The 20,769-nt window shown below is 51.1% G+C and overlaps 1 protein-coding gene across 1 annotated transcript; it reads left to right on the forward strand.

The window, feature by feature from the left end:
- The first annotated feature begins 9,579 nt into the window (after window positions 1–9,579).
- LOC149334093 (uncharacterized) lies at window positions 9,580–20,031 on the forward strand. The gene is made up of 4 exons (XM_089557861.1): window positions 9,580–9,590; window positions 9,721–10,113; window positions 12,550–12,795; window positions 19,865–20,031. The coding sequence occupies exons 1-4, from the start codon at window positions 9,580–9,582 to the stop codon at window positions 19,998–20,000; spliced, it is 786 nt and encodes a 261-aa protein (XP_089413987.1). The 3' UTR covers window positions 20,001–20,031.
- Window positions 20,032–20,769: the final 738 nt, after the last annotated feature.

Genomic DNA, 20,769 nt, shown 5'->3' on the forward strand with positions numbered 1-20,769 from the left:
CTCCTCTTATCGGTGCGAAAAATTTGTCCTGCGGAAAACATATACGTGGCGACGCATTAGAATGTCAGGTGCCACATGTTGAGTAATTGCCAGCAGGCGCTGTGTACTCTGTATTCTTTGCCTTCCTCTAAGTATCCTTTTATACCACTCCTTCGTTGACAGTTATCATCAGGCACCTTATAGCCTCCAGACGTATACCTTATCTTCCCCTTAGCCGGTACGAACACGGCCGCGGCGGTGGAATTTTCGATAGAGGCGAAATTCTAGAGGCCCGTGTACATTGTGATAACAGTGGACGTTAGAGAACCCCAGGTGGCCGAAATTTCCGGAGCCCTTCACTGCGGCGTCCCTCATAGCCTCAGTCGCCTGGGGTTCTTTAACGTGCACTGACATCGCACAGTACACGGGCCTCTAGAATTTCGCCTCCACAGGAAATCAACCGCCGCGGCCGGGATGAACCCGCGTCTTTCGGGTCAGCAGTCGAGCACCTTTACCACTGAGCCACCACGGCGGCTCAGTAACAACAATAACGATGTGCCGCGTTTAACAAGAGGATAGTTTAGCTGTTGCTCCAATCTTTCAGCGGAATAAAGGTGAAGCAGCCTCCAGCAGCTTCAGCAGTAGTTCAACCGCAGCTAATGTTACACGACAGTGTACACAGCTCGATCGGTCGAAAAGCTGCTGGCCTCATAGCATAGTTGCGAGCACCACATGCCGGAAAAAATCGTATCTCGTCGACCGTTTGCAGCAGAATGCTCCGGGTGTGTCATACGATTCAGCGTTTCGTGCAGCATAAACCTACTAGTTAAGTCAGAGCCCTACTGGCGGCAAATATTCGAACCGGTGACCTAAAATAGGCGGAACCGGCGACCTATTATCAGGGGCGGCTGGTCAAGCGCGGCTCGGGTGTCCACCAAAACAAGTGAGCCTGTTACTGCGTCATTTCTTTTCCACAAAAAACCAAATTGCTAACGGCAAGGTACTGGTAATTCCCTCGCGCTGCAAGATGCTGTCACATTCCACTCTTAAAGGTGAAGCTTAAGCGCCCTCCAAATTCATTTTCAAAGAAATGCATGCACCGGCTGCGGTGGCTCGGTGGTAAGGTGGTCGACCGAGCCGGAGTCCCCGGATTCTAACCCGACCGCGGCGGCCGCATTTCGATGGAGACGAAACGCAAGAGGCGCCCGTGTGCTGTGCGATGTCAGTGCACGTTAGAGATCCCCAGGTGGTCTAAATTATTTCGTTGGATAGGATAGGATAAACTTTATTTGCTCTATTTTACAAGTTATTACGGTCGACAGAGGTCGGCGCCCCTATTCCAGAGCACCGCTGAGCTTGGCTGCTCGCTGGGCATGGATGACCAGTTCTCCCTGGAGAATCGGGTTGCCGCTGGAGAGCAATTTCTCCCACTGTTCCGCACTAGGATTTTGTATTCTATGGAAATCCTCGTTTCTTTTTCATTGCCACGTGTTATGATATGGGGTGGGTTTGGCCCCTAACCATGGTCATATGTCCCTCTATTGATCCGGGTACATTTTTCTTAGTACATGTACGTTCCCAAAGGTTCCCGTTTGCAGTTGCCGCCAGTATACTGCTTCTTGTTGATTTAAAAGGTTTTGTGGGGGAGGATACTTTTCCCTCATTCCTCTGTAACAATTCAAAATTCTGGGGGGCACTTTGCTGACCTAAAGTGCGGTGAGGCGGAAGCCTTAAGCGCTTAAGCGCGGTTTTGCTGCTTGTGTCACTAATGCGCGGTTAAGATGTTAAGCTTCGCCTCCAAGAATTGAATGCGACAGCGTCTTGCAACGCTGCCAGGGAGTCCACAGAACGCCATCGCCCGTTCAGCTCTCTGCCATGTTCGTCAGTAAATGGTTTTTGAGGAAAAGAAATATATTTGTCTCACATATCTTGGTGGTCACCAGAACCTCGCCGTAAAGGAAGTGAGGAAGATGGGAGTGAGCGAAAAGGTGGCATGGCGGAGTCAGCGTGCTCGTCTCAGAAACATAACAGAACACTCAAGAAGCGCATCCTAGATCTCACTCACAAAGCAACTCAGAATGCCTCAAAACTTGCTGACGCCAACTGGATAGATCGCTGTAGCACGGCTGCCAGGCAGATGTCCGGGAAGAACACTTGGAGGCTTTTCCGCAGCCTTATAGACCCCGCGCAGACCCGGGCGAAACACAGCGCCACTTACAACGAGCACTTCATAATTTCAAGGGCAACACAACACAACTCGCAGACACACTCAGGGACAAGTATCTCTGCTGCAAACAGGACCCTTGTGGTCAGGAGTATCTTTACGCAGGCAAAGATAATCCTAAGTTAGACGAACCGTTCCAACTCTTTCACCTCAAAGCAGCCCTGGCTAAAATGAGAAGGGGCACTGCGCCTGGACGGGACAAGGTCACAGTCAAGCTTCTGGCCAATCTCCCTGACCAGGCGTATGAGGCCCTTCTGGAATACATCAACACTATATGGAAGGGCGAAACCCCGCTCCCTTTTGACTGGAAAACAGCTCCCGTAACCTTCATCCCGAGGCGGGAAAGGAAATCAACACAGACAACTTGAGGCCTATCTCGCTCACCTCGTGTGTGGGCAAGCTAATGGAGACAATGGTGCGGGATAGGCTCTCCGAATACCTGGAACAACGAAATACGTTTCCAGACACTATGTTCGGCTTTCGCCCACATAAGTCCATAACTTAGCCACATAAGTCCTCCAACTCAACACAGACATAATACAACCAGTTGAACATGCACATAATGACAAGGTCGTCCTTGCCTTGGACTTGAAAGGAGCCTTCGACAATATCAAACACAGCGTCATACTGACACACCTCAATGAGACCCACTGTGGCCGCAACACTTTCAACTATATCAAAGACTTTTTCACGCATCGAGCAGCATTAATCAAAAGCCAAGAGGCAGAATATGGTCCGTATCAAATGGGTAAGCGGGGGACACCACAAGGCGCGGTGCTATCCCCCCTACTCTTTAATTTGGCGATGCTCCATCTCCCGGACCAGTTGCAGCGTATTGAAGGCATACGGCATGCGCTCTATGCCGATGATATCACGATCTGGGCCACAGAGGGAAACTTAGGGCGCATGGAGGCATGCCTGCAAACAGCCGCTCACGTAGTGGATCGCTACGCAGGGCACTGTGGTCTCCAATGCGCACCCAGCAAATCTGAATTTGTACACCTTAGGGCATCACCTAAGGACAATACCAAAATACATCTCTCCTTAACAAGTGGCCCCATACATGAGGCCGAATAAATTCGAATACTCGGACTCTTCATCCATAACCAAAGAAGAGTAGACACAACATTGCACAAGCTCCGCAAAATTGGAGACCAGGTGGGCCGTATGGTCCGTCGCGTCTCCAATAAGAGAGGGGGTTTGCGAAGCAGGGATGCAGTTCGGCTGGCCATGCTTTTCTAATCAGCCGAATCCTCTATTCGGTCCCTTATCTACAACTGCGGAAGCACGATGAAGACAAAGTTGAGGTAATACTCCGTAAAATGATGAAGAGGGCACTTGACCTTCCTGTCTCCGCCTCCAATGCGAGACTTCTTGCATTGGGAGTGGTGAACACCTTTCAGGAGCTCAAGGAAGCCCATCTCACAAATCAATACACGAGGCTAGCCCAAACGAAGTCGGGCCGGGAATTGCTAGCACGGCTTCACATTCAATACGATTTCCACATTCAGGAGCGGGTCCGAGTGCCCAAACTCTGGAGACGCGCCGTCAGAGTTCGACCCCTCCCCACTAAGATGGATAAGGAAGACCATAGTGGTCGTCGCCAGGCTAGGGCGGAAGCCTTAGCGCGCCACTATGGCAACAAGCAAGGTGTCTACTACGTAGATGTAGCCGGGCCGACCCACGGGGGGTGGTACACGGCCGCGGTCATACATCAAGAAATACAGCTGGATGGGCTCTCCCCGCCGCGGTGGCTCAGTGGTTACGGCGCTCGGCTTCTGACCCGAAAGACGCGGGTTCAATCCTGGCCGCGGCGGCTGAATTTCTTGAAGGCGAAATTCTATAGGCCCGTGTGCTGTGCGATGTCAGTGCACGTTAAAGAACCCCAGGTGGTCGAAATTTCCGGAGCCCTTCACTACGGCGTCTCTCATAGCCTCAGTCGCTTTGGGACGTTAAACCCCAATAAACCAAACCAACCAACCTTTCGAGCCCCAGGCACAACACAAGCTGAAGAGGTTGCTATCGCCCTAGCTGCTTCTGATGCCAAATCAAAATACATCATAACAGACTCGCGTTCGGCGTGTAAAAATTATGAGGCTGGCTAGATAACTCCACTAGCTGAACGAATATAAGGAACTGCAGCCGAGACACCGATCCTACTCCCCGCTGCATAGTTTGGACTCCAGGCCATCAGGGCCTAGCAGGAAACGAAGCTGCAGACGCGGCGGCCCGAGCACTCATTCACCGGGCGTTCCCATTGGCTCCTGAGCACCTGAAACCTGAAGGTGGCTCTTTACTCTCGTTCAAAGACATAACATCTTATTATAAGGATAGGCACCGTGTGTACCCAGCCCCTGCAAAGGGATTGGGGAAAGCAAACGAACGCGTTCTACTTAGACTATTCACTAATACAATGCTGTGCCCGGCAGCATTAAAACACTTCGATCCCGCGTTCACTCGCAGGTGCAAACACTTTGGCGAGGTGGCTGACACCTACCACATGGTTTGGGCTTGCCAGCGCAACTCAGCTCTCTCCCCCCACCCCAACCCTACCAGAGAGGAATGGGAGGCGGCCCTGCTTGGCTGCTCGGACCTTCAGGCCCAAAAGGCTTCGGTCAAGATGGCTAAGCTGGCGGCTTCGACCAATGGGGTCCCGGAATAGGGACTACACCCATTGCGGGGCTCTTTAAGAGAGTCTCACCTCTTTTATTAAATAAAGGCTTTTCATCATCATCATCATCGCACTCGGGAGACCCTGGTTCGATTCCCCAACTCGACCAACTTCCTAACCGGTTTTATTTATTTATCTGGTCTGACTAGAAAGGGTAATTAGGTTAATTGGTTAATTAGATAATTAGCTATACTCAGTCCCACTTACTTAAAGCATCACTATACCATCCCTTTAATTGGTTGCATGATTACTAGCCAAAGTACAATTGGCCCCGTTTGAAATTCGCGCACTGTGACGTCACGACCATTTCGACCAATTTAAAAGCATGACATTTCTGTCGACAACTTCTGCTTACAACGATGAGATATTTAAGGCTTCGGCCTTAAAATTGAATATTTCGGAGACCTCCACTATGGCACCTCTTTCTCTCTTTCTTCTTTCACTCCTACCTTCCTCCCTTCCCTTACGGCGCGGTTCAGGTGTCCGCCGAGATACGTGAGATAGATACTGCGCCATTTGCTTTCCTCAAAAACCAATTTACCAATTCTCTGTCACCTTGGTGGACACCCGAACCGCACCATACTGGAAGGGAGGAACGCCACCGCCCGTTCGAAGCGATGCCTTGCCCTTTGAACGCAATGCTTTTTGAGGAGAGGAAGTGGAGCAGTAATTACCTCTTCCGTCGCCTCTTCTATGGCCGCCGCCGCCGCTTGCGCGTTCTCGAAACGCCTTGCGAAAGAACCTTCTCCTCTTGGAACAGCAGCGGCGACCGCGCGGCAGCGTCGAAGGGTAAAACGGTGGCGACGAGAAGCGGCGACGCTCAGACGACGGAGTCACCGCGCGGCGGCGACGACGGCTACGGCAGCAGCGGCCACCCGCCCTCCGCTTGACGTCGCTCGGTTTCGCGCATGCTAAAATTGATCACGGCGCACGCCAGACCCGCTGTTGACGAGCCTAGTGGAGCTTTTCGCTTCAAAAATGAGGGAAAGATACGACAATGCGGCTTTTCGAAACATATGGCATGGGCGACTTTATTTGCAAATTTCCTAATTAACCTTTTCGCTTGCTTTGGTTTGGTTTATGAGGTTTAACGTCCCAAAGCGACTCAGGCTATGAGAGATGCCATAGCCAAGGGCTCAGGAAATTTCGACCACCTGGGGTTCTTTAACATGCTTGGACATCACAGCACACAGGACTACAATTTCGCCTCAATCGCAATACAACCGCCGCGGCCGGGATCGAACCCATGTCTTTCGAGCCACCACACGAGCACCATAGTCACTGAGCCACCGCGGAGCTCTAATTAACCTTTTACTAGGCGGCTTCAGGGCATAACATTATATTGCGAAATAAGCGCCCGAAGTAGCAGACTCCCATTACAACCCCGAGAATCCTTGGGCACGGTACCTTAAATTCTGAGACGCGCGCCTGTGATTACTAGCGTTCTTTATTAGGAGCTCTCGATTCGATCAAGGAGCGTTCGCTACGTTGCTGGTGATGTTACCGACGATGGTGACCATATCTCCCAAGGATCGCTTGTGTATTAGCGCCAATGTATATTCATTGCATCAGTGTCGTGATGCATTTCAAAATAAATTCAGGGGGGGGCACTTTGCTGACCTAAAGTGCACTGAGGCGAAAGCCTTAAGCGTGGTGTTGCTGCTTGTGTCACTGATGTTTGGTAAAGATGTTAAGCTTCGCCTCTGAGTCGAACGCGACAGCGTCTTGCAACGCTGCTAGGGAGTGCATGAAACGCCATCGCCCGTTCGGCTGTACGACCACCTGGGGTTCTTTAACGTGCACTGACATCGCACAGTACACGGGCCTCGAATTTCTTTGCAGGAGAAATTCGAGGCCCGTGTACTGTGCGATGTCAGTGCACGTTAAAGAACCCCAGGTGGTCGTAATTTCCGGAGCCCTCCACTATGGCGTCTCTCATAGCCTTAGTCGCTTTGGGACGTTAAACACTATAAACCAACTAAACCAACCAGCTTTGCTCGTCGGTAAATTGATTTTTTAGGAAAGGAAGTGTATCTGTCTCGCATTTCTCGGTGGACACCTGAACCTCGCTGTAACGGGAAGGGAAGAAGTTTGGAGTGTACGAACACAGCGTATTGACTAGACGCGCCTTTGTTCATTCCGAACCATCGAGATCACATGGTGGAGTGGTTAGCGTGCTCGTCTCGCACTCCGGAGACCCTGGTTCGGTAGGATAGTATAAGATAGGAAAGGAGGAGGAGGAAGAACATTTATTTCCGCCGAATATGGCGCGGCATCCACCCCCGGGTCCGCACGCAGGCGTCCGGGGAGGCAGTCTGTCGCACCGTGGCCGGAGGACATCCCATCCCGTCTAGGAGAAGAGGTCTTCAGCCTCGGCCGCCAGGCGGACGGCGAAGCGCTGAGTTTTTTCGTCGGAGCTTCTCAGCGTGGTCTCCCATTCATCGCTAGTTTTAATCGCGTTGTGCCCTGGGGCACGACATCATCTAAACATGAAAGACCAATGGGAGACCTTACTGCTGAGCTCCGACGCGGCGACTCAGCTACAATTCGTCCGGCTGGCCGAAGCCGCCGCCGACAGGCAGGACCTTTCGGCCGTCGTCTAGGCGGGTAGCCCTCTGGCTAACCTCTGTCTGTTGACATTAAAAGTTTTCCTATCTTATAACATTAGATTATAAGATAGGAAAACTTTTAATGTCAACAGACAGAGGTTAGCCAGAGGGCTACCCGCCTAGACGACGGCCGAAAGGTCCTGCCTGTCGGCGGCGGCTTCGGCCGGTCGGACGAATTGTAGCTGAGTCGCCGGGACGGAGCTCAGTAGTAAGGTCTCCCATTGGTCTTTCGTGTTTATACCTGGTCCCTCCCAGGGGGCATGAGGACATTCCAATAGTATGTGGTCCAAGGTGGCCTTAAGTTCGCAGTTTGCACATTTGTCTGAAAATTGCCCTGGGTACATAAGACTCCAGAGGACCGGGTTTGGAAACGTGTAAGTTTGTAAACGGCACCAGTAGATGGATCGTGGGAGGGAACAGCGCGAAACAAAACGACAGACAAAGCAAGAGGACACAAAGACGAGCGCTGTCTTTGTGTCCTCTTGCTTTGTCGGTCGGATTGTTTCGCGCTGTTCCCTCCCTCGATGTATCAGTACAAACTCGCCCAGTTATCCATCCTTCTACCAGTAGATGGCTTCGTATCTGACAAGGATCGATTCCCCAAGTCGACATATTTCCTACACGATTTTATTTACTTCTCTGGGCTGACTAGAAAGGTTATTAGGCTAATGGCTTAGCTATCATTACTCAATTAGTAATTATTATCATGCAATTACCATTAAGTATCGATTAAATAATGATTAGCATATGCCCATATAAGGCACGTAACCGAAACACGGACACATCTGCCGACGCGGCTGCTATAGGCTGCTATAGGCTGCTAACGACTGTATAAGGCATTATAAAGGCTTTTGCCTTCATACAGCAATGCTACTTTGGCGTCCTTGCTGCGCGCTCGCCTCACTCTGTGCGTTTGCTTATCTCGGGTGAAACCGAGGGGAAAGGCGCTGGTCAGCCCGACGCACAAAAAAAAATTAAAATTGTTTTTTATGCAAGAATACGGCGCTGTAATTGCATCAAATCTGGGCGCACACCCGAACCGCTCCATACGAAAAGGGAGCAAGGTGGCAGTGTAAGAAGAAAGGAACGAAGAGGCGACGTAGCAGAATACTCCGTAATAATTTCGACCCCTTGGGGTTGCACTAACATTCCACTATCGATTTGGTTTATTGGGGTTTAACATCCCAAAGCGACTCAGGCTATGAGAGACGCTGTAGTGGAGGGCTCCGGAAATTTCGACCACGGTTCTTTAACGTGCAATTACATCGCGCAGTACACAGGCCTCTAGAATTTCGCCTTCATCGAAATTCCGCCGCCGCAGCATGTACTGTACATGGAACAGCGGCCGCCGCTACGTTCCTCTCACCTCTTTCAACTGTTCTCTGCACGTGGGGGCCATTGTGGCTCAGCTCGAGCCTGTGGGCAGGGCTGTGCACTTTCATTTTCATCCTTCCTTCAGCCGAAACAACAACAAATCACAGCCTTCACAGCGAGGAGGAGAAAAAAATTACGAGGAACTTTAGCGGCTAAAGTGGTGAAAGGCGAAACCCTGAATGCTGCATTCTGGTACACGATTGTTCACTTCACATTCTGTTGGTGCATTAATTAACTGCCAATTAATGACGCTTAATCTTTGCCTTTAGGAGTGGAACGCGACAGCGTGTTGTAGCGCTGGCATGGAGTCCACGGAACGCCACCACCCGTTGGGCGCGATGCGTTGCCCTTTGAACGCAACGCTTTTTGAGGAAAGGAAATGGCGCTGTGAATCTCTGTCATCTCGGTGGACGCCTGAACCGCACTGTACAGGAAGGGAGGAAGTGGGGGGAAAGAAGAAAGAGGGGCCGTAATGAAGAAAATGAAAATTATATTCGAGGAGAGGAAATTAGGCAGCAGTAACTGTCTCACATACCTCGGTGGACACCAGTCGAAAAATTGCATTTGAGGAAAGGAAATAGCGCAGTAACTGTCTCACATATTTCTGTGGATACCCGTCAAATTTCGCGCGCAGTGACGTCACGACCATTTCGACCAATCTGAAACACGGACAAAATTGTTAACACGACTTGGTCACGAGAGTTTGAGCCATTAAAGGAAGGATGTTGAATGGGTAGGCCCACGAGCCACGTGCTGCATTCGGAACGCCTCGCGCTGCGCATCAGCAACGCTCACGGCACTGATACGAACGCAACGGCCGAGTGCAGGCTAGGAAAAGCTTGGAGCAGCCGCTAAACCTGTAGGGTTACCATCTCCTATCGTCCACTTGGGTGCGTGAACAGGCCGCAGGATCGCGACTGCGCTCACGTGAACTGGCCCGGTCGACTTCAGAAGCGCTATCATGGCTGTGTGTTTGCCGAGCCACCATCACCGAGAACGGCCGAGCACACCCAAGAGAAGCGCTTCAAGGAGTCCTCTGCACATCGGAGCCATCAGTGGCGGCACTCGAGTCGAACGACAAACGCAGCGTCCCGGCTTCCAGCGCCTGAATCCCTGCGACGCGGTTCAGTGGCGCAAGATTCGGGCGGCTATGCAGCGCGGGCCTCGGGAGGAATCGCAGCGCGATGCTGCAATGAGGGCGGAGGCCTCATTCTTCCCTCGAACAGGAGTTGCCAGAGCCGGGGGAACGAGAGCAGGTAAGAAACATTCTTTATGCTGGTGCCACTAATCGGGGGGGGGGATTCTACTGGTGCGTGGATTATTCGCGTTCTTTGAAACAGATGGCCTACACATTGTGCGCAATGACGGGGCAGATTGCCGACGAGAAATGATTTCAAGGTACCAGTCACTTAGCAAGCTCGAACAACAAGGCACTTTACAAATGCAGTGCGTACATTACAGGTTGCATCTAAGGCGTCAATTGAAATATGAAGTGCCGCAGTGCGTCTGTCACGTCACGGTCAACTCCTGAACTGCGCCGTAAGGGAAGGGATAACGGAGGGAGTGAGAACAGAAAGAAAGGGAGGGCTCTATAATAATTTCAACTACCTGGGGATTTTTATTAACGTGTACTCACATCGCACAGCACACCGCCGACATCCAAGTGCGGCCGCCGCGGCGGGGTTCGCACTCGGGAACTCTGCCTCAGCAGCCGAGCGCCCTACCCACTGAGCGACCGCGGCGGGTAAAGCCCGTGCAATTTCCTTTTACAGCAAGAGCTCTATTCCTACATATCTCCCAGAGTTAATCTTGCTGCGCATTTCACATTGAGGCTTGGTTTGGTTTGTTGGGGTTTAACGTCCCAAAGCAACTAAGGCTATGAGGGACGCCGTAGTGAAGGGCTCCGGAAATTTCGACCACCTGGGGTTTTTTAACGTGCACTGACATCGCACAGCACACGGGCTTCTAGAATTTCGCCTTCATCGAAATTCAGCCGCCGCGGCCGGGATCGAACCCGCGTCTTTCGGGTCAGCAGCCGAGTGCCCGCGGAACGCAGGCAAACCACGTGACTTGCCAAGCAGAGGCACCCGCGCGCGCTTGCCGGCACCACCGTAGTGATGTCACGTGAATACGAGAGGGTGAACGAGAATGTGCAACTCCACGCACTAGCTGGCTTCGCCTTTGTGATATCATGTGACTAGCAGAGGGTGTAGCAGTTGCTTCGTCGGCGCTTTCTCCTTAAGTCTCGATACGGATAAGGCGCGGCGGATTGGCAGTCGCAACTCCTCGGAGTCGCCTTGAAGCCGCGTCCGACCAGAGAGTCGATATAGGTCGCCGAGTAGGTGTACTGCAGAGGATGCGAGCTAAAGGAGCACCTGAAACCGAGGAGCAACGGGAATTTCGACTAGCGAATCAATGGTATAGAGCTTTCGCTCGGTATAACTAAATAATCGTCATTAAGTTTTCATCTTTCCTTCAGTCGCAACTAAAAAAGTCCCATCGACCTCGCACGATACATTAACCCAGCAAAATGAGCGATGCCTTGGCGTGCCTTTGACACTGTCTAAAGAAAAAAAGAAAAAAATATGTTTGGTCGTGTGTGAACGAGACGGAGGTCATATTGGTGGCAGCGGTTCTTCAGAAGCGAATAGTAAGGTGTTTGCAATTGAACAAAGGGTGGTTGCGTGGTTTGAAAAATAGCCATGTGGCCGGTGGTATCCCACTGCGGTGGCTGAGTAGTTAGCGCGTTCGGCTACTGAGAAGGACATGTTTACGCAAAAGGCGTACTGGCGCTAAAAAACGAAGACAACACACCCAACAGGACAGGACTGGCGCCAACTTCCAACTAGTTTATTCACAGAAAAAACCACTTAAGAACCACACTGCATGCAAAAAGATACAGACAAACCAGAACCAAGGGGTGATTTAACAAAGATGCACGTGCCAAACGGACCAAAGGAATGATTATAACGCTGCAAGAGACCCACTCAGAAACCTAATCTCTTCTTCTGACAATGACACAGATGGCTTGCTTACGCAGATATCGCAGAAGAAGAGATTAGGTTTCTGAGTGGGTCTCTTGCAGCGTTATAATCATTCCTTTGGTCCGTTTGGCACGTGCATCTTTGTTAAATCACCCCTTGGTTCTGGTTTGTCTGTATCTTTTTGCATGCAGTGTGGTTCTTAAGTGGTTTTTTCTGTGAATAAACTAGTTGGAAGTTGGCGCCAGTCCTGTCCTGTTGTGTGTGTTGTCTTCGTTTTTTAGCGCCAGTACGCCTTTTGCGTAAACATGTCATGCTACAACCAACTAGCTCAAATCAAAGTATTACTGAGAAGGAGATCGCGCGTTAGAATCCGACCGCGGCGGCCGCGTTTCGGCGGACGCATAGCGCAAAAATCGCCATCGTGCTTTGCGATATCAGTGCACGGTCAAGAACCCCAGGTTCTCGAAATTATTCCGGAGCCTTCCATAACGGCACCCCTCACAGCCTTACTTTTTGGGATTTTAAGCGTCCGTAAACCATAAACCAAAGCAAATCGCTCAGTAACAGTCTCAAATCTGGGTGGAAACCACAGAAAGGAAGGGACAAAGGTTTAGGGGATGGAATAAATGGGGGAAAGAGATTGCGTAGTGGATGGCTGCGCAATCATTTCTACCACCTGTGTATCCTCAATGTGCAATAACATCGCAGCGATCGCGAGACCACCACTTCGTGCAGCAGCACCTGGGGAGGCTCGGCCGGCTCCGACTTCGAGGCCTTCATGGTGCTGGGGGATTCGTACGCCCCCCTTTGCTCCAGAGCCCTCGGCGCCACAAGCTCCGAGACGTGGGGCTGCTCAGCGAGACGAGGACACATGGCGACCATCCATATCCAGGAGGCGCCGAGACAGCCTGATCTAAGGCACTCTTCGCTTCCCAAGCCGGCACTGGCGAGAAGGTATATAATATCTCCCATTCATAGACGTTAGAAGCATAAGCTGTGAATTCACAAGGGTTTGAGCAGGGGCTGCTACATACTCGTTACGAAACCCCTAACTTTAATCCCTTTTCAGTATTGAAAACTCTGAGAAAGATCACTTCTGCGAGCAAGACTTACAGGTGCAACCAGGAAGTAATATATAAGTCCCAGAAATATGAGTATGAATCCTCATCGTTGTAGCAGCTATCGCTTAAGCATCGTTACCAGCTTGCATAATATTTCCGCCAAGTCTCAACTGACGTGAGATCGCCCTGTACTATAACCAGCACATAGCTGAATTCGCGGATTTCGCGGTGCTAGATCTCTCGGAAACACTTCCAACGTGATGGCCTTAGAATTGTCCTGCGGTTGAATGGTCACAATTATGAGAGTTAGACCTGTGACCGTTGAGAAGGAGTTGGAATGAACCAGTTTTCATCCCACATACACAGAAGACAGAAGTAGGCCTTAAGCATAAGACGAACAACCAGGGAAGAATCAGCTGCGATACTTTCGTTTGCTCCTGTTTTAATGCATGAGCATTGAATGGCTATGTCTGCGGTTTCATGTCATCACGAGCTTGACCGCCCGATTACGTCCGAACGAATAGGTTTATGCAAAAAAAATGGTACCATCGTATACAGCATCAAAAAAACTCGTGCGGAAAATCGGGAATTGGGGGTGGTGAGGTGGGTTGATTATATGGAGCCACATATGTCCAAAAAGTGAGCCGAGCTTCTCTGCACGATTAGGTCCGAATGAATCGGTTGATTTATTTATTTATTTATTAATGTGGACATGTTGTATGTCCAAGCAGGAGAGGGAAATACATACAGGGGAAAAAGCAAAGCAAGTACGATAGTACAGAACAATATAGAACCACAAAATAAGCAATGAAAAACTACAATTGAAAATGCGGCTACTAAGCCAACAGTGATTATATCAAGAATGATTAGGAAGCAAAAAACTGCAAAAAAAATGCAAGAATGCGAAAAAAAAGAATAGTACCATAGGATAGAGCATAAGAAATCTAGTACAGTCAATCGTAGGGTTGAGGGGGGTCAATTAGACCCAAAAATGTCCAAAATGTGGGCGGGGCTGGAGCAAACATGGCGCAAAATTTGAAAACGCTGGAAATGTGGCACCACGTGGCCAAAAGATTAGACGGACCCTACGCGTGAGGCCAAATTTGAAAACGAAGCGTGGCGCGAAGTTGGAAAGCTCAGATGGGCAACTGATCCATCCCGATTAAGCAAGACAATTAATTGTGGTATCAATAAGGTATTGATAAGTGATCTATATGTGATCGATAACTGATCGATAAGTGATCGACTTCTGGTTTGAGGCTGTGTACTTCCAGTCACGAGTCTCAGTTGACGTGAAAAGGGTGGAATTGTTATGTCGACGTCGTGGTGTGGTGTCATGAAGTGTGATCTCATGCCTCGGCACTTCTCGGATGCGGGTGCCGCACTGATCTCTAACGTTTTCCCCACACAGTGACAAGTGGCTCTCTCTATGAATCCGCACTGTCAGGTCTAAAGACGTTATCTGTGTTGAGATGCCAAGAGGACAGGTTTACTCCAAACAAGGGAATACCAGCACGAGCACGACACACGTGCCAGCCGCAGCATCCACGCGCGAGCACGCAGCAGTGCAACTAAGCTAACCGGCCTAGCTACTGTGGCTACTGGCTACATCATCTCCCCTGACAAAAAAGCAAAGTCTTGGGAGGAATAACACAACGTCCACACCTGGTTTTCCGGTGGGACAGAGCAGATTGAGACCCTAGGCTGGGACTGTTCCGAACCACTAATGCATAGCGGGCGAGGTCCCTATGGGAGGCGTCAGCGCAGGGTGTTTGTCAATCTTCTGGAGAAACTGAAGTCCCTGGGAGTGTTAGTGCCTTGTCGTCTTCGTGTATTTCGCCATACAAATATTCCTCGTATACGACGTCTTGGTTGTCTCTCTCCCCTTCCGCAGGCTGGAGAAAAGGTATACGTCTGGTTCGATTTTACCGTATAGTGCCGTTACCATTGTCAACTATGTATGATCTAGGCTCCATTGCGGGCGCCACCACGTCCCCTTTTCGCTTTAAGTCGGCAACCCAGACTTAATCTCCTTCCATTCTTTAGGGTGGTTTAATGTCTTTAGCCCCTGTTGGCCACCAACCCTAGACTTTAGCGCAGGCCTGGATCTTCGTGATGCCGAAGTGACCTTCGTGCAAAAGGCGCAAAATTTCTTTATTATACGTGAGTGGGACAACGACACGGGCTGCATAGAGTAGCCGATCACCCTCTACGGTAAGCTGTTGACGATACTCGTAGAAAGATCTCACTCGTAGGGGTAAATCTCGTCGGGAAGGCCATTCTTTTGTGCAGAGTTCTCGGAGATGCAAGCACACGCGGCCTGCATTTTGGGATTTTTTCATCCACTAAAAGCTGTACGGCTGGATGGGAAGGGTTGTCCTCACGCAGAGCAAAAAAAAAGCATCGATGTCGCTTTCTAGCTCTATCTCGCCAGTCTCCTGCAAAGGCGCTTTGGGAAGCGCGTCGACCGCGGTCCGTTCTCTCCCAGGTACATATATTGTCCATTGAGAAATCACTCAACATCTGGTGGAGGTGCTGGGTAGACAGTTCGCCGCTGTGCTCAAAAAGGTTATGACAGCTTGGGACGGCCCGCAGTTACGTACCGCTGGGGGACATTTGATTACGCCGATAGGAATGTGCACGGCTAGGGTCACGGTGCAAGGGCAAACGTTCCCTGCAAGGTTTGTTGTCCTCGCTGATTGCTCTCGTGATGTTCTCCTGGGTATGGACTTCCTAACGGACAACGGAGCCATCATCGACCTGCAGTCTCAGTCCGTCCAATTTTCGACAGAGAATGCCATTGACACCACAGATGCCCTCCCGTCGGCGCTCCATATTCTTGACGAGCAAGTGACCGTGCCTCCCCGCTCCAGTATACTGGTGACTGTCGGTTCGCATACCATTCGAGACACTGAAGGTATAGTCGAGAGTAAACAACTTTTGCTTCTCGACCCCAGTATTGCAGTACCTCGGGCGGTCGTGTTTCTGGAAGACGGCAAAGTTGATGTACTCCTGACTAATTTCAGCAATGAGCACCAGCACCTGAACAAGGGGACGACTGTCGCTTACATAGATGCCGTCACTGATACCAAGTGCGCACAAAGCCTGACTCGTGTTTCACGACCGGATCCAGAGGACATAGTCGACGTCAAGTACGACATTAGTAAAGGAAATGCTTGATAACGACGTCATTCGACCGTCTCGGAGCCCCTGGGCCGCACCTGTCGTGCTCGTAAAGAAAAAGGACGGAACATTGCGGTTCTGCGTTGATTACCGGCGACTGAATAACATTACTAAAAAGGACGTTTACCCTTTGCCCAGAATCGACGACGCTTTGGATCGTTTATGCAACGCCAAGTATTTCTCCTCCATGGATTTGAAGTCTGGGTACTGGCAAATAGAGGTAGACGAGAGGGACCGCGAGAAGACGGCATTCATCACTCCAGACGGGTTGTACGAGTTCCAGGTCATGCCATTTGGTCTTTGCTCCGCCCCAGCGACCTTTCAGAGGCTTATGGACACAGTACTCGTGGACCTGAAATGGCACACTTGCCTCGTATACCTGGACGATGTGATCGTATTCGCCCCAACTTTTGACGAGCACCTTCGTCGCCTCGAGGCGGTGCTGCAGGCCATAAAATCCTCTGGACTCACTCTAAAAGCCGAGAAGTGTCACTTCGGTTCGAGGAGTTGAAGTTTTTGGGTCACCTCGTGAACCAAGAAGGGGTCCTTCCAGACCCTGAAAAAACCGTCGCCATCGCGAATTTCCCGCCGCCACGCGATCAGAAAGAAGTTCGGCGTTTCCTTGGCCTATGTGCGTATTATCGCCGCTTTGTGAAAAACTTCTCTAAAATCGCTGCGCCCCTTACCTACCTGACCAAGGCCGATGTCCAGTTCCAGTGGGAAGCGCCGCAACAACAGGCGTTCCTAGAGCTTCAACGCCGCTTACAGTCACCACCCATTCTGGCGCACTTCGATGAATATGCTGACAATGAGGTACACACCGACGCCAGCAATGTCGGTTTGGGTGCAGTCCTAGTTCAGGTCCAGAAAAATCAACATCGTGTAATTGCCTACGCAAGTCGTGCACTGTCTAAGGCCGAGGCAAACTACTCTGCCACCGAAAAAGAATGCCTCGCCATCGTGTGGGCAATTTCCAAGTTTCGACCATACCTTTACTGTCGACCTTTCAAAGTAGTGACCGACCATCACGCACTTTGTTGGCTGGCCAACATAAAGGATCCTTCAGGGCGCCTCGCACGATGGAGTCTCCGACTGCAGGAATACGACATTTCTGTAACCTACAAATCCGGCCACAAACACTTGGACGCCGACTGCCTTTCCCGTGCCCCTGCACAACCAGCTCCTGACGACGCCTTTGTGACCGCCCTAAACTCTACCGACTTTGCTGACCAACAACGCGCCGACCCGGACCTTCGAGACGTCATTGATTATCTTGAAGGTGCCAGTGGCAGAGTACCTGCCGCCTTCCGGCGAGCTTTGTCTTCCCTCTGCCTCCGTGACGGCGTACTCTACAAAAAGAACTTTTCTTCTAACAGTCGCGAGTACTTGCTCGTCGTGCCCGAGAACCTACGCGTCGAAATTTTCAATGAATGCCACGACGAACCTGCTTCCGGCCACCTTGGCGTCACTAGAACGCAAGCCAAGATTCGCGAAAAATACTACTGGCCTCGCCTTGGACATGACGTTACGCATTACGTTCGCTCTTGCCGTTACTGTCAGCGCCGCAAGGTTCCTCCTGCCAAGCCCGCCGGCTTCCTCAAGCCCATTGACCCGCCGTCCCGACCATTCCAACAAATCGGGATGGACTTGCTCGGCCCGTTCCCCATATCAAACTCCGGAAAGCGGTGGATAATTGTCGCCACAGACTATCTCACGCGTTACGCGGAGACAGCCGCTCTTTCGAGTGGAACCGCTATCGATGTGGCTAAATTTTTTGTGCTTCAGATCGTCCTGCGCCACGGCGCACCCCGGGTTCTCATTACTGACCGAGGAGCTGCCTTTACTGCTGAGCTCATGGAGCATATCCTTGCTTTCAGCCACACGAGCCACCGCAGGTCGACCTCATACCACCCCCAGACGAACGGCTTGACCGAACGTCTGAACAAGACTCTCGCGGATATGCTTTCGATTTAAGTGGACGTGGAGCACAAAACGTGGGATGAAGTCCTGCCTTATGTCACGTTCGCCTATAATACCGCCGTCCAGGAAACAACCAACATGACACCGTTCAGTCTCGTCTATGGACGACAGGTGACCACAACACTCGACGCTATGCTTCCCCACGTCGACGACCACCCAAATGCCGACGTTGCCCACTTTTTACAGCGCGCCGAGGATGCTCGTCAACTAGCCCGGGTGCGAATTCGCGCTCAGCAGGACCAAGATGCCCGACGGTACAACCTGCGGAGACGGGCGGTCGAATATTTCCCAGGCGACCTTGTCTGGGTTTGGTCCCCAATCCGACGTCGCGGACTCAGCGACAAGCTCTTACGTCGTTACTTCGGCCCCTACCAAGTCCTGCGGCGCATCGGCGATCTCAACTATGAAGTCATTCCTGATCAAACACCACGCTCACGACGCGACGCGCGCCCCGAGGTGGTCCACGTCGTTCGCCTGAAACCGTATCACGCACGGACACCGTGACACTCCCTCTGACGCTGGTTTCCTTTAGCATCGGGACGATGCTTTTCGAACGGGGGGGCTAATGACGCTAGCGCTACTGAAGACGACGACGTGAGGACATTAAGCGAAAAGGACGAAGTTCGCCACCATCGGACTCGGCACCGGACGTTCTTGGGAGCCTTCTAAACCGCCTTGAGCGTTAGCGCGTCTTACACCGACGTGACAATATCACTTCGTACTGGTGCCTCATCGTTCGCATTTTAAGTCTTTGTAGCCGCGGTGTAAGGCAGTCAAGACGTTTTGACAGAAATACAGGTACCAACGGCTTGCGATCGGTTTCGATTGGGAATTGCTTGCCGACCAGGTAGCCATTGTTTTCCCCAAACCCAAACCAAGGCCAGAGCCTCTTTCTCTATTTGCTCATAGCGATTTTCCGCCTCTAGATAGCGGCCGGGAGGCATAAGCTAGGACCGAAAACTTGCCACTGAGGACAGATTCGTCGGCGCCTCTGTCGACCTTCCATTTGACAGGTTCGTCTTGCACGAGGACGGTTGTCTCCCATGAAGACGTATCAAAGGACGAGACGGTCCGAGAAATTCACCTTCGCTGCTTGTCCTCGTGCTTCAACGATGTCTACCTGGCGTGACATGCAGACAGACGCTTGTGGCCTTTCTTATAGCAACCCTTGCATACCTGTGTCCGCGCTGGGCATTGCGAACGCGGGCGTAGTTCTATTCCACACCAGCGACACAATGTCGGAACACTGTCAGCTGGACGCAGATGTGGCATTGATTCAAAGTGGGCTCGGCCGTCGTGAACGTGAGTAGCGTTCGTGGGATACTTGACTTGCTGTCTGCCTGACGTTTGTTCAAGGCATGAGCCCGATACACGTGACAGCTGCTGTCAGCCTCGCGCGAGCGCGCAGCAATGCAGCCAAGCTAACCGGCCTAGCCACAGCCTGTGGCCACTGCCTGCAACAGTCTGTTGCCATCATGGGTTTACACAATCGTCATGTCATCACGCCGCCGGCAAGACAGCTATCGTTATCTTTTAACAGGCTTCGTCAACCAGACCTTCGTTTTATTTTCAAATATGCTCCAGCACATGAAGTTTCTCCGCCAAATTGAAGTGCAGAGAGGGCATCTGGAATTAACGGACGCCTCGTACAGTTAGATGCCATGCACCAAATAATCCAGTGGTAAAAAAACGCGTCCCTTACTTCGTGCTACGCGAAAGCTCGCTCTTTTGATACCCATACATGTGTGGTCGTGAGTAGAAAAATGAGCCCGTGTTATACTTTTCCACTTTCATTGCAGGATCCCGGACACGTGCGCACAATTTCGTGCCGGGTCAACTGATGTGGAGCCGCCTGGTCAAGGCCACCTTGCCCCCAGAGAACCCCAGTGCGTCTCCTCTCTGCCCGTTCGCTGGTCGATTAGAAGTATTTATTAATAGCTTAACGTGTAATAAACGGTGTGAACATACTTTCACCACGAAAACACGCATTCTTTTCCTTGCGCGCTCTGTGCACTCGTAAAGTTTCAGCTGGTACAGAATTGCCAGCGCCTTTGACTGCTTTATGCAATAATCGATATTGATCGATTAGTAATAATCTCAGTATATATATATATATATATATATATATATATATATATATATATATATATATATATATATATATATTGAAAGGGGGTTCGCATACTAGTGACCTCAGCTATACAGTTCACCAAACAGCTGAGCGGACGGCAGCAAAATCACAGTCAGTCTACACAGCCAGAGAGCTGGAGCCGCGCGCCGGCACACTTCGTCGTCAACTTCTTCGTCTGCCATCGAGGCAACCTGAGGCGCATTCATAATAGTTCAGGCGCGTTCATTGTAATTCACTACAATGGCCCCGGGATGGAAGAGGAGCCATCCTGGCGACCTATGGTGCTGGCAAGAGGAGCGGGTCGTAATAAGTCTTGAGGCGACTGACATGGACAAGCTCACGGCCGCGACGCCGCAAGTCCGAAGAGGGTGTAAGCGGCTCTACAATATAATTAACAGGGGATGTTGATTCGACGACGCGGTAAGGGCCATGATGTTCTCTGCGCAATTTCGAAGACTGTCCTGGTGTAGTCGAGGGGACCCAAAGCCAAACTAATGAACCTGGAGAGAAAGCGTGCGCGGTTTGATGGGCATCGTGTTCATGCTTTCGGCGACCTTGGGAGTCCGAGGTGAA

This window comes from Amblyomma mixtum, chromosome 8 (assembly GCF_055824585.1).
Source record: "Amblyomma mixtum isolate Tamu chromosome 8, ASM5582458v1, whole genome shotgun sequence".
NCBI classification, from domain to species: Eukaryota; Metazoa; Arthropoda; class Arachnida; order Ixodida; family Ixodidae; genus Amblyomma; species Amblyomma mixtum.